General features: G+C 44.7%; 1 protein-coding gene across 2 annotated transcripts; it reads right to left on the reverse strand.

The window, feature by feature from the left end:
• Positions 1-1,581: 1,581 nt before the first annotated feature.
• Positions 1,582-11,354, reverse strand: LOC116823277 (ficolin-1-like). 2 transcript variants are annotated; one of them, XM_032777737.2, is made up of 9 exons: positions 11,083-11,354; positions 9,612-9,725; positions 8,501-8,554; positions 6,170-6,205; positions 5,152-5,282; positions 3,841-3,970; positions 3,523-3,657; positions 2,473-2,780; positions 1,823-1,888 (listed from the first exon to the last, which is right to left on the reverse strand). In XM_032777737.2, the coding sequence occupies exons 1-8, from the start codon at positions 11,162-11,164 to the stop codon at positions 2,533-2,535; spliced, it is 930 nt and encodes a 309-aa protein (XP_032633628.1). In that variant the 5' UTR covers positions 11,165-11,354; the 3' UTR covers positions 1,823-1,888; positions 2,473-2,532. The 2 variants fall into 2 exon arrangements, with proteins under 2 accessions (XP_032633627.1, XP_032633628.1); XM_032777736.2 differs by lacking the exon at positions 2,473-2,780 and having other exon boundaries at positions 1,582-1,888.
• Between the last annotated feature and the right edge of the window lie 1,529 nt (positions 11,355-12,883).

Consider the following 12,883-nt stretch of genomic DNA (forward strand, 5'->3'; position numbering starts at 1 on the left):
AGCCAGCATTGCAAGATATTTACATGCCAGATGCGCTAAAGATTCATATGTCCCTTCATGCTTCAACCACCATTCCAGAGGACACATGTCCATGCTGATGACGGGTTCTGCTCAATAACAATCCAAAGCAGTGCAGAACCAACTGATGCATGTTCATTTTCATCATCTGAGTCAGATGCCACCAGCAGAAGGTTGATTTTTCTTTTTGTGGTTTTCGGGTTCTGTAGTTTCTGCATCGGAGTGTTGCTTTTTAAGACTTCTGAAAGCATGCTCCACACCTCATCCCTCTCAGATTTTGAAGGCACTTCAGATTCTTAAAACTTGGGTCGAGTGCTGTAGCTATTTTTAGAAATCTCACATGGATACCTTCTTTGCGTTTTGTCAAATCTGCAGTGAAAGTGTTCTTAAAATGAACAACATGTGCTGGGTATCATCCTGAGACACTGCTATAACATGAAATATATGGCAGAATGCTGGGTAAAACAGAGCAGGAGACATACAATTCTCCCCAAGGAGTTCAGTCACAAATTTAATTAACACATTTTTTTTTTAACAAGCATCATCAGCATGGAAGGCATGTCCTCTGGAATGATGGCCGAAGCATGAAGGTGCATATGAATGTTTAGCATATCTGGCATGTAAATACCTTGCAATGCCAGCTACAAAACTGCCAGGCAAACGCCTGTTCTCAGTTTCTGGTGACACTGTAAATAAGAAGCGGGCAGCATTATCTCCTGTAAATGTAAACAAAATTGTTTGTCTTAGTGGTTGACTGAACAAGAAGTAGGACTGAGTGGACTTGTAGGGTCTAAAGTTTTTCATTGTTTTGTTTTTGAGTGCAGTTATGTAACAAAAAAAATCTACGTTTGTAAGTAGCACTTCCATAATAAAGAGATGGCACAACAGTACTTGTTTATCCTTTTAACAGTGCAAATATTTGTAATAAAAATGATAATATAAAGTGAGCACTGTACAATTTGTATTGTGTGTTGTAACTGAAATTAATCTATTTAAAAATGTAGAAAAACATCCCAAAATATTTAATACATTTCAAGTGGTATTCTATTGTTTAACAGTGCAATTAAAACTGTGATTAATCGTGATTAATTTTTTAAATCTCGTTAAATGTTTTTGAGTTAATTGCATGAGTCAACTGCAATCAACAGCCCTATATTAAAGTCAATAAAGTGCTGCTACTTTCCCGAAAATTTCTTCCGCTCTCCAGATCTTCAACACGGAGTGCAACCTTTCCGAGGCAGATAGTTGTGGCTGGATCACAGAGCTACAAACCAACGTCTATCCCTGACTGTTTTTGATTCAATACGTATAAATTTGGACAAATAATCTAAACTATCAATATGTCAGTTTCCCTGTCTGTAAAACAGGAATAATGATACTTGCCTGCTTTTGTCAAGCCCTTTGAGATCTTCTGATGAAAAGAACCCAGGATTTTGTTTTATGTTATTAATATAAAAATTACCGTAAATGGCTGAGAGGGATGTGGTGAATAAGCCAGTAAGAAAACTAGTGCAATGCAAAAGATCTAATCATGCCACACAAAATGTACTTCACATGGCTGATTAAACCTACTTTATTAATTTATGGTGACATAGGCAGTTTTCTTTTAACCAGTGAGGATTATGCTTCATAGTATCACATAGCACTATTGCAGAGAGAAATCTAAGACTTCACTACAGAGCTCTGGGTGCCATCCTGGTCCCACTGAAATCAATGGTAAAATCTCCAGTGACTTCATTGGTGCCTGGTGTTCACTCTTTGCTAGGAAGTGGGGAGAGCTTAATAACCTTGGCGTAAATGATACATGGTGTAAATATCCTTGGTGTAAATTAGCAAGGTGCAAATATATTGCTTTCTCCAGGCTCATGATCTGAAAAGAAAAAAAAAAGTTAAGATTTGTTGATCATCTGCAATTAACCGCAGATGCATTATCATGCCATGACTTCTGATGCAATAATGTATTGAGTCACCAAGTGCCAAATCTTAAAACCTTGACTCAGCTCTTACTATGGCAAAACTTCCACTGAAGTCAGAGGGATTTTCCTTTAATTTAGCAGGAATGAAAAAAGGAACGTCAGGCTGTGCCTCAATAATTGTGACATGATCAACGGCAGCTCACAGCTTGGCCACTGCCCTGCCTCTTGGTCACGATCTCTCTCGTCTGTGCAGGCAGTTCTGGCTCTGCTTTGGTTCTAACAGAAGTAGAATGGAATGGGCTGGGCTGTAAGGTACCAGCATTCACATCTGAACAGAGAGCTCCTGACAACTCAACGTGACTAGGAAAAGGAAAGGTTTGGTATTAAAGGTCAGTGTGTTTGCTTGGGTGCTTCCAGCTATGGGCCTCATCTGATGTCAATGGAAAGACTCCCATTGACTTCACTGGGCTTCAGATCAGGCTCTAAGGCCCAGATCCTAACTTTCATGGAAATCAATGGGCTGCAGGCATCTAACTACCTTTGAGGGTCCATTCCCATACGTTGCTGGAGAGCGACCTCCTGCTGCACTTTCCTTGTGCTAAACCGGCCTGAACTTCATCTCTGAGACTTTGTAGGAGTAGCGAGCCCCTTTGCCTGTTGCCCAAATGACACCATCTGCGTAGCTCTCATGGGGCCCCAGCAGGTACAGTCCATTCAGATTGGAACCGTGACACTTGTTGTACCACCAGCCTCCCTTGAACTCCAGAGCACAGTTCCCCGAAAGCATATCATTGTCGTTGTCTTTGGTTGTAAACATCATATTTCTATGGCCAGACAAGGAATCGCCTGTTAAAACACCAGAAGCAAGAACATGATTGCATGTACAAAGCACTGTCAGGTTCCGAGAGATGTCTTGCTCCCCTGAATGTGACTATTAATCAAGTAACAGGGATTCTCTATTCCACACTTTGGCTCTACAGCGATGGTTCCTTTTGTTTAATACGTAATGTACAATAATAATTGGAGATATACCAGTCTCCTGGAACTGGAAGGGACCTTGAAAGGTCATTGAGTCCAGCCCCCTGCCTTCACTAGCAGGACCAAGTACTGATTTTTGCCCCAGATCCCTAAGTGGCCCCCTCTAGGATTGAACTCACAATCTTGGATTTAGCAGGCAAATGCTCAAAGCACTGAGCTATCCCTCTCCCCTAATGTGCCTCTGATAGCTCCTTTCCCCTTCCCAAACAATATTTAAAAATAGGAGGCTACTGTGGGAAAAGACTTCCTACCCAGCAAGGCCTCACCTTATTAAGTTCCACCAACCAATCATCCTCTTTCTAGACTCTGGAGGACCAAGAATTCTGAGTTCAACTCCTGTTAACATTCTGATTCCACTGTGCACGAGTGTGGTGAGAACATCATGCCGAAGGCCTGTGTTAGAATGTCACATGGGCTTTCTTCCCACCTCCCCTTTCAGGTAGTCTCTGAGTTGGTAGAACTGCCAGAGATACTTTATGCTTTTGATGGTTAAACATACTTTCTTGATACCTCCCTTGTACAGAAGGTGCAGGATGGGCCCCAAACTTACCTGCAGTGCCTCTAAGAAATTTTCCTAGGTTCAGTCTGTATTTGTCAGATTGTCCTGAAATGCTGAAGGTCTCGTAGTGGGCAAAGGATTTTTTGTTTTCTATGTCACTCAGATCGACACGAAGTTCACAAGTTTCTAGAGGCAAAACGGAAACAAAAATGTCAATCACTTTCCATTAACATTCTGCCTGAGGGGTTGAGACATGTTTGTCCAACCCCAGGAATACAAGCAGATGAATCACTTTATATATCCTATCTCCAAGGAGATGGTTTGGCAGAGAACAAAAAACAGAAAAGAATCTGTAAGTGATTTTGTTACCAAAGGATGTTAACAGGTGGATATTGTCATTCCCCAGCCAGAATTCCGTCAGCTGGTTCCCAAACCCCTTCTTGTAGGAATTCCAGTCACGGAAAAAATCCACCGAACCATCTATGCGTCTCTGGAAAACCTGCAAGGAAATGAGAGGGTGTGAGGTGGAAGACTGCACCATGATTTCTATCCATCATAAAGCAGCTGCCTGACATACCATTACTTCATACCTGCTCACGCAGTTACTACACTTCGCATTCACATAATGCTTTCCAACATATCTCCCTGCAATAGATCTGTCCCGCTCTACAAACATGGGTACCACTACGTTCATCTGTGGAGAAGGAGGAGGAGTAGGCTCAGAGATGGGATGTGACCTGGCCAAGTTCAAAGAGTGACTCTGGCTCCCATCAGCTCATTTAACTGGGCAAATCCATTTTGAGCTACTTCTTTTAACTACACGTTAGATGGATGGAGCTAACTCTTCAGGCTAGGAAGTGTTGCAAACCCCCTCTTAGTTGGTAACCGTTGTGCTCCATGCCCCATCTCTCTTTCACTCCATGGCTTGAAGAACATAAAAACCCTTCAGTAACTGGGATATGACAAGAGTTATGCCTTGTGGTCTTTTGCCATCACATAAGGGTCTTTCATGCCTTGGCCAGGCTGTCAGGTGCTGAGAATGCTGTGTAGGCAATGTGCTTAACCTCTGGGGATGTCTGCATGGCTCCAGCCAAGACTTGAGCTAGCCATCCGAGCTCAGACCTTGGGAGTCCAAGCTGCCACCTGAGCCGCTACGTCTCGCTGCTAGTTTTAGTGTGCTGGGAGGCTCGTTCCCAGCTACAGGGTAGACATACCCTGGGAGTGCCCACACTTCATGGGCTGATGGAAGGAGTGACCAGCTCCAAAGGAAGCGAAGGCAGCAGATAAAGGAAGCCTGGTGTAGCCCTCCCAGACACTAGAGGGAGATGTGGTCACATGTACTAGGCAGGTTATTATATCTAAAGTCACCTGTAGAGTCTTCCAGACTAGACAAGACCTAAATAGCAAATGCGAATAAACCAAAACCTAACAAATAAGGAAACTTCCAGGTTTCCACAAACCCAGTTTCTCCTCTTTGAACTGATGGGCTGGCCTGGATATGAAATCTGTGATGACATATTTGAGGCGTAACTGGATGAATTATTTCAGCTCTGTCTCAACATTTCCTCAATTTTAGGACAGATATACAGCTGCCAGCAAGTGGCAATCCTCACACCTCTGATTAAAATCAAACGTGTTCTCTATACCACCCTCCTCCCTGCCACACTCCCTCTCACTTACAATCCAGCCTCCACCATCTGTATCCATGTCACAGAAGACAGTGATGGAATCACCAGCAACTCTTGGGTAAATGGTGTACCAGCCGCTCAGCGTTCTCCCTTTGGCTAACAGCTCCTTGCAGTTTCTGGGTCCTAAACAAAATGGAAAATTAAACATGCATTGATCGAAAGTGCAGGACTTGATCTGATTGTGCAAGGGATGGGTGAAGAGTCAGTGTGATCTTGGGGTCTTCAGAGCTAAAAGCAGGCACTGCTATGCTTTGAGCTAAATGGTCGAGGCCCCTGACACCAGACCCCTAGTCCCATCCTGCATGGATCAGACACAGAGGGTGACCTGTGATACGCACTCACTAGGGGGTTAACTCAGCAGAGTTTGTGCTTTTTTAGACAACTGATTTATTTCATCTCCTTTCACTGGAGAGAGGCTGTGCCTGGCCCTGGCAGGTCAGTAAGGGCAGGGGAAGGCACCTGGACTGTCATGCCCTACTCCTAATTCCCGTCCCTGCCCCCCTGCTCCCAGAGCAAAAGGACTGCTCAAAGCTAATGCCAACAGTGTCCACAAAAGGCGTGGAGAAGAATGGGGTTCACCTGCCTCCCATCAGTGGGAATGGGCTGGCACTCCCACAGGCTTGAGGAGGGTCCAGGAGGCACCTTTCACAAGGGCATCAGGAACTGCTCTGGCTACCTTAAATAATATTATGGGTTAGTTAGTCTTTCTGAAATAAGATGGAATATTACTCAGTCTGTGCCTTGGCTCTCTGTCATACTGGGGGCAGGGGAGGCGGCGTGGGAGCAGTAGTTCCTACACTGAAGAGGGAGAAGGAAATGTTTTGGTAATAGCTTGTTTTGTTTTGAAATGGCCGCTATTTGAGAGGTTAACAGTCCTCCTGATGGAGATGGATCCGAGACAGACTGCAGCTCAGAGGTGCTTGATAACAGAATTTATCCCATGGCTAACGCAGGTGCTACTGTCAGTTAAATCATACTTTTGCCATATGGGAGAGTGCCGAGGTTCTTACCTGTTGTTTCTGGTTCTCCAGGCTCTCCTTTCTCTCCTAAAATGGAGCACAGGGTCAAACCCTTGCATTAGTTGGAGATCACACTCTAACCTCAGAACTCATGGGGTGTCAGCCTGTCTTGATGCAGGAAAATACACGAATGCCCTTCCAACATCTCCAGAGCTGCATGAATTTGGCATAGATGGTACAAACAGAATATGAGGGCAGAAGAGGGGCATTACATTTAGAAGCGTGTGAAGTACATAGACATTAAAAAAAAAGTTAATATTTGGGGGTTTATTCTCCATTTGTACAAACTAATTCACTTGAGGAAAACAAGATGAAAGTAGCTTGGTGCAGAATTGCTCCTGGCTGACTGTCCAGAGACTTCAGGCAGCCAGATGCAATGGGTAACATTTTCAAAAGCACGTAAGTAACATACAAGCCTAAGGCCTATTAAAAAGCAGAGCTGTCCGGAGCATGACAATTCCATTGTGCAGCAACTTTGGAGGTTTTGAATTTGGGTTTTGTTCCACGTTAGCATGAAAACAAAACCTTTTGAAGGTTTTTTGTGAAAATGAAATTGTGTTGAGATGTCCATGTTCCGACTGAAACCTGATGTCTTCTATTCGAGAAGGTTTTGGGGTACAAGGCTCTCTGGTTACTTCTGACAAGAGAGATTCTCTCTCACACTTTACAGCCTGGTGGTTAAGAAACGGGGATGTGGAAGAAGGAAGTTCAAGTTCCTTTTCTTCTTGAGTCAGGATTATCTGGGATGAAAAACTCTGCTCTTAATCAGCCAGAGGAGAGACTTGATCCTGGCTCCCCTACATCAGGGCTTAAATTCAGCTGGAGCTGTCCAGAGCTCTGCTCTGGTAAATATTTCTGAGCCCCTGTGCACCTTGTGGGGCTGAAGCCCTGAGCCCCAGTGCCTCCACCCTTATGGGGCTAAGCCCTGAGACCCCCATCTCCTCAGCTGAAGCCTGGAGCCCTGCCACCCCTCAGGGCAGAAGCCAAGACCATAACAGGGTTCAACAAAGAACTAGATAAATTCATGGAGGATAGATCCATCAATGGTTATTAGCCAGGATGGGCAGGGATGGTGTCCCTAGCCTCTGTTTGCCAGAAGCTGGGAATGAGCAAAAGTGGATCGATCAGTTGATGATTCCCTGTTCTGTTCATTCCCTCTAGGGCACCTGGCACTGGCCACTGTCGGTAGACAGGATACTGGCTAGATGGACCCTTGGTCTGAACCAGTATGGCCATTCTTATGTAGAAGCCCTGAGCTCTCCCCCCCCACCCCGCCCACAACCAGCCCAGTGGCTGAAACCACCCAACCTGGAGTTTTTATATTGGGAAAGGGTGCGTGGGGGCTCCGGGAAATAATCTACAAGAATATGAGCTCTGTCCTGCAACACAGGCCAGTGCACTGATCACTAGCCTAGGAGAGTCTTGCACTCTAGAGAGCCCTGGCCCATTTTAAAAACTTCATTTTGGTGAAAATTTTCCAACCAGTTCTACTCCTTAGGCACTTTTGAAAATTGTACCTGATGTTCCTTCAAAACCCAGACTAAGTTCTAGATGCAGACTGGAATAAGGGCAGCTGCCTGAACCAAAGCAGTGGGTGGCTGCACAGAAAGATGAGGGTAAAATGGTATTTGTACCAAGCCTCAGTCCCAGTCCCGCTCGTGTACAGGATTGGATTAGCTGACCACGAATTCCTGTAAGTCCTTAGAAATATTTGTAAGTCCACACAGGACTTTGTGAACCAGCGGACACTACAGAACGATTGCACCGTACGTGCCTGTCACTATGGGTATGGCTACACTGATGTGATTTGCAGCTCATGTAGATGTACTCGTGCTAGATTTTAGCTCGCTGACAATAGCCGTGAGGATGCAGTGGCACAAGATTCAGGATAGGTTGCACAAGTTTGCCCGACCCCTCTGGCTACATACTCACATCTGTAGTTTAGCCCGTGCTACCCTGGGTTCACTTCTGTTGTTAGCAAGCTAGCTAGATTAAAGCTAATGTGGGTACAGATACATGAACTGCAAATCATGCCCCTGGCTGCAGTGTAGCCATCCCCTGTTTGTTATTAAAGTACAGAAGGGCCACAGCTTTGCAGTGAGAAGAACTATTTGAGATGATCAATCACCTTTCAGTCCAAGGAGGCCAAGCATCACCTTTTTGCTCTTGGTTAAACAGTGGAAAGATTTATCTGAAGTGCAACAGTTTCAGTGGGGGGCTCAGAACTGAGGTTCTACTGGGGTAAAAGTTTTCACAGGTGTAACCTGAAGATAAGCATGTTCAGAAGCTGTTACTGTGTTGACTTGCTCTTTCTTTCTTTACCTTTCTTGCCTGCTGGTCCCATCTTTCCAGGGATCCCTGGAGCTCCCCGTTCTCCTACAAACACAAGAGAGTAAATATTTGACAGCGCAAGCCCTGAATAATTCAAACATACCAACTAGACGTGAACTGAATCCCCACATCTGCCATTTCTGATTTGACTCATGAGGCTGCAACTTAGAGTCCAGAGAGAGGATCCTTCCTTTGGATTTTCATGTCACATCAGTGGCCAGTTGGGGTATCCATCCCAGAGAACGTATCAGACAGCTGCTTCCACTAAGCCACGTCATGGGTGCAACTCAGCAGCTAGCTTAGTTTTAACAAATGTCTCCATATCAGCGTTTCTCAGACTGCGGTCTGTGAGGGTTCTCCGGGGGGTCTATGGGCCCTGCTGATCAAATCCTCCCCCTCCTTCTCTCAACTTCTCCCCCTCCCTCCCAGCGCCTTCTGTATGCTGGGGAACAGCTCTTCTGTGGTGTGCAGGAGGCACTGGGAGGGAGGGGGAGAAGCGGGGATGGGATGTTGGGGGAGGGGGCAGAAAGAGTCATGGAAAAGGAGGGGCTGGGCTGGAGTTGCGGCGAGAAGAGATGGGGCAGAGGTGGAGCCTTGGGGAAGGGGTGGAGTGGGGGGCTTGAGGATCTGTGAAAATTTTAAAATCAAAATGGGGGTCCTCGGGTTGCTAAAGTTTGAGAACCACTGCTCTATAGGGTCAAATAGTTTATTGGCATCTGTGAGTCCTGGCAGATAAATCTGGTGAGGGAGGAGGTCAGTGTGTTACAGCAGCAGATAGCGGCACTTGGCCCTTTGGCTCCTGCTTTATCAGCTCACACTCTTAACTCTGATGATCCCTGGTGTGCTGGCCAAGGGGGTGGCCGTCAAAGACACACCTGGCTTCCCTTCCGCAGCAGCCCACAGGCTACCATGGTTCTGGCCAGAGGAAAAAGAAATTGACAATTTTTCAGAGCCAGCTTCTTAGCTTGGGCCCCTCAGTGTGAAGTTAGAGACTTGCATAGTGACCAGCTTGTTGGAGGCATCTTTTCCTCATGTTGGGGACTCGTAAGGATCATTTTTCTGCCATCCAAAGCAGAGTCTTCCTCCGCCCCTGGGCACATACCTCTCATTCCTGCAACTCCAGGGTCACCTTTGGGCCCCATGGCACCAGGAATCCCAGGACAGCCTTGGAGAACAGCGAGCTTCTCTGAGCCACTGAGACCCACTATTTTCACGTCTGGAGAAATAAATGACATGTGAGAAGGTCCATAGGATTGAACCATTCTGCAGATCCCTGAGAGAAATAAATCCTGCAAATGAGAATCTCCACAAGCTTTCTTTTCTTTTCTTTTCTCTTCTTTTCTCTTCTTTTCTTTTCTTTTTTCAGTACAAAAACCACAGCCTCAATTTGAGGAATTAAGAGACTATTTAAAACGTTCATGAATTTGCATGTATTAAATTAACTACCAGAAGAGACCGGACGGCAGACACTGGAGAACCTCAGCAAAGATTTTCAAGTGACACTAAAACTGGCAGATTAGCGAGAGTCTGGGTGAAAACTAACCACACTGCCATGTGACCTAGATAGATGAGAGCAGTGGGAACTGCAAGTAACAAAGGTAAATTCAAGGCTTGTAAATGTGAAATCAGTGGGGGTTTTCTCATTGGCTTCATTGGGAACAGGATTGTACCCCTACATCTGGGGAGAGGAAATCAAGAAAGCTACACAGGTTGTAACCAAGCAGCCTCACCTACTGCATTAAACACAAGGCGCAGTCATTGCTTTCACTTTGTTTTATTAATATGATCCCAGGGACTTTTTCCTATAACCACGTACAGCCGCAAGAAAGGGAGGTTCAGGAGGCTGGAAAGAAAGTATCTTTTAGCAGCTCTTAAGAAGCATGAAATAAGGGAATATTTGAGAAATGCCAGAATATTGTGCATGTATGAATATCCAAACATTTTAGAGACTTTCTGACTTTCACATTAATTCCAAAGATCTGAATAATATCTCCCTGGGAGCAAACCAAACGTAGCTATGGGTAGAAGTATCTATTCTATTCTAGTTACTTCTTATATCAGACTTATTCTGTTCTATTCCTTACATCAGATCTGCTTTATTCTCACTTTTTATATCATGTGCATCATATTCTGCTCCTTATATCGTCTCCATCTCGTAGTATCTGAGCTCATTGGACAGAATCAGTAGAGAATGAGACACGGCAAGATTTTCATTTAATCAGATTATTCTTTAACTGGAGAATGTTGCTGTTCGAGGACTGCCAAAGAGTAAAATGTAATAAAAAGCATCTCATCTGGTGAATGCCATTCTTCTCCAGTCTAGTAGCTGGGGGTTTCACAGCCCCTTTGCTCTGTCTCCTGCCATGCCATGGAACAGCCCAACAGCAATGGAAAGGCATTAGTTATACAGTGCATATGTGAGCCGTCTTGTTTCTTGATTAAAAGCGATTTAATTAAGGAAGAAAATTAGAAGGGCTAATATTAAACTTCTGTGCAGTCTAAATTCTGCATCTTAAAGTGGGAACCAGTCAGATCCATGTTATGAAAAGGTAACAGGTTTGTCTGTGACTCACCTGGGCAGGTGTCCTGAGCCTGACAAACCACAGTTGCTAGACAGAGTAAGGCGAGGAGGGTTTGCTGGGCAGCTCTCCCCATGGGTGGTGCTGGTCTCTGCAACAGCAGCTCCACTTGTCTCCTCTTCTTCGTGCTGTGTTAGCATCTGAGCCCTGGAAGCCTTTCATATCGTATGAAAATACAAGAAATAAACTCTACCTCGGAACTCAAATCTCCCTTACACCCCAGTTCCCACGTTCCAGCTGTAAAATGGCTTCCCTTTGGCTTGTTGTGCAGACGCTTTCCCAACTTCAAGGATCTGATAAGAAAGTTTCCTGTCACATTGTACCTCCTGTGTGACTCAGTAAATATTTTGGTGCCAGTGGGTCTGCTTCCCATTAATTTTACTGGCTTTCCATTAAGTGTTGGTGTCAGCAATTCTTCATTTAACTCCTTTATACCAAAGAGTTGAGATTATTTTCCAGCTAGAGCTTCATTCCACAGATGTCAGGATGGAAGATCAATCTGGCCAAGAAGGATATGTAATTATTTTTCTTGATAGTCTAAGCATTGCAAAATCTCAGAGAGTATGGTTTATACCTGCTCCAAGACGGTGGCACTGTTAGATCATTAGATCCTGAGAGAGAATTTCACAGAGTTGAACACATATGTTCATATCCTGCTTTTTACTTGCAGGTTTGATACTGTTGTACTCTTCAGAATGATCTACTTGTTTGTTGTTAAATTGTTCCATGATATTGCCTCTAGAGCAGAGGAGGTTTTGATTCCATGAAGTCATCAGTGATACATAGTGCATGACATCAGAAGTCTATTCTATTCTATTCTATTCTTATACCCAGTAGTGCATTATGTGACATGACTGCCAGCTGTCACCTGTGGTTTGTTCTTTTATCTGTGTGTGGTGGAGTGTTTTGGCAGTGTGTGGGGTGTGGTGGGTTGTTTATTAATGTACATGTTATTACATATTTATATTAGAACAGGCAGGTTGAAGAAATGTACCTTGTACTTGGAGTGAAGGTGGATGATGTTCATGATGATTTTTAGTTGCAGGTGGGGTGGGTGGTGGTGGGGAATTTACACAGGCTCGGACTGCCCCTAGAAAAGGTTTTGTCTTCCACACAGAGGAGCTTTGCTGCTGTCAGTCTGAGAGGCATGTAATGTACACCTCAGTGTGTGTGTGTGTGTGTGTGTTTGAACGCTGCATGTTTAGCTCAAGTAGCTTCCTCTTAATTGTTGTATGGAGGGACAAAGTTGAACTGAATCTCAAATAATCCTCACCTGTTGTTGCTGGTGATCCAGCATTTCCTTTATCTCCTAAAGAAAGAAGTTTCAGATCTTGTGTTACCTGGATGTCACATCCTGATCTGAGTGTGCAACCCAGCATTGGTACTAATCCCAGGCTAGAGCGCACAAATAGCTAATGTCCCCTTTCACTGCTCTGTTGAAAACATATAAGCAACATTTCCAGGGTAGCAAATTTGCCTCGAAGGCACAGGCTGTGAGGTAATCTTGCCTTTTAACCCAAGAGCTATATTAAAATGCCCGTTGTGTGCAGCATGTTGGGAATACGGGTCAGAAAAGCAAGATTTCAGAAGTTCCTTCCTCGGACCATGTGAAATGACAGGTACTATTCTTACAGCTCAAACCCCGAAGAATCTCTTGGTACATCACAGCAAAACTGAGACTATGCCATCCAGCTCCAAGATACAGCCCTGGGATGGTATGTGACCCATTGGATGGATCCAAATGAGATGATAAGAAGAGATGGGGAATAGGGACTAACTAAAGGAGCAGATGACT

Source organism: Chelonoidis abingdonii, chromosome 24 (assembly GCF_003597395.2).
Source record: "Chelonoidis abingdonii isolate Lonesome George chromosome 24, CheloAbing_2.0, whole genome shotgun sequence".
Lineage (NCBI taxonomy): Eukaryota > Metazoa > Chordata > Testudines > Testudinidae > Chelonoidis > Chelonoidis abingdonii.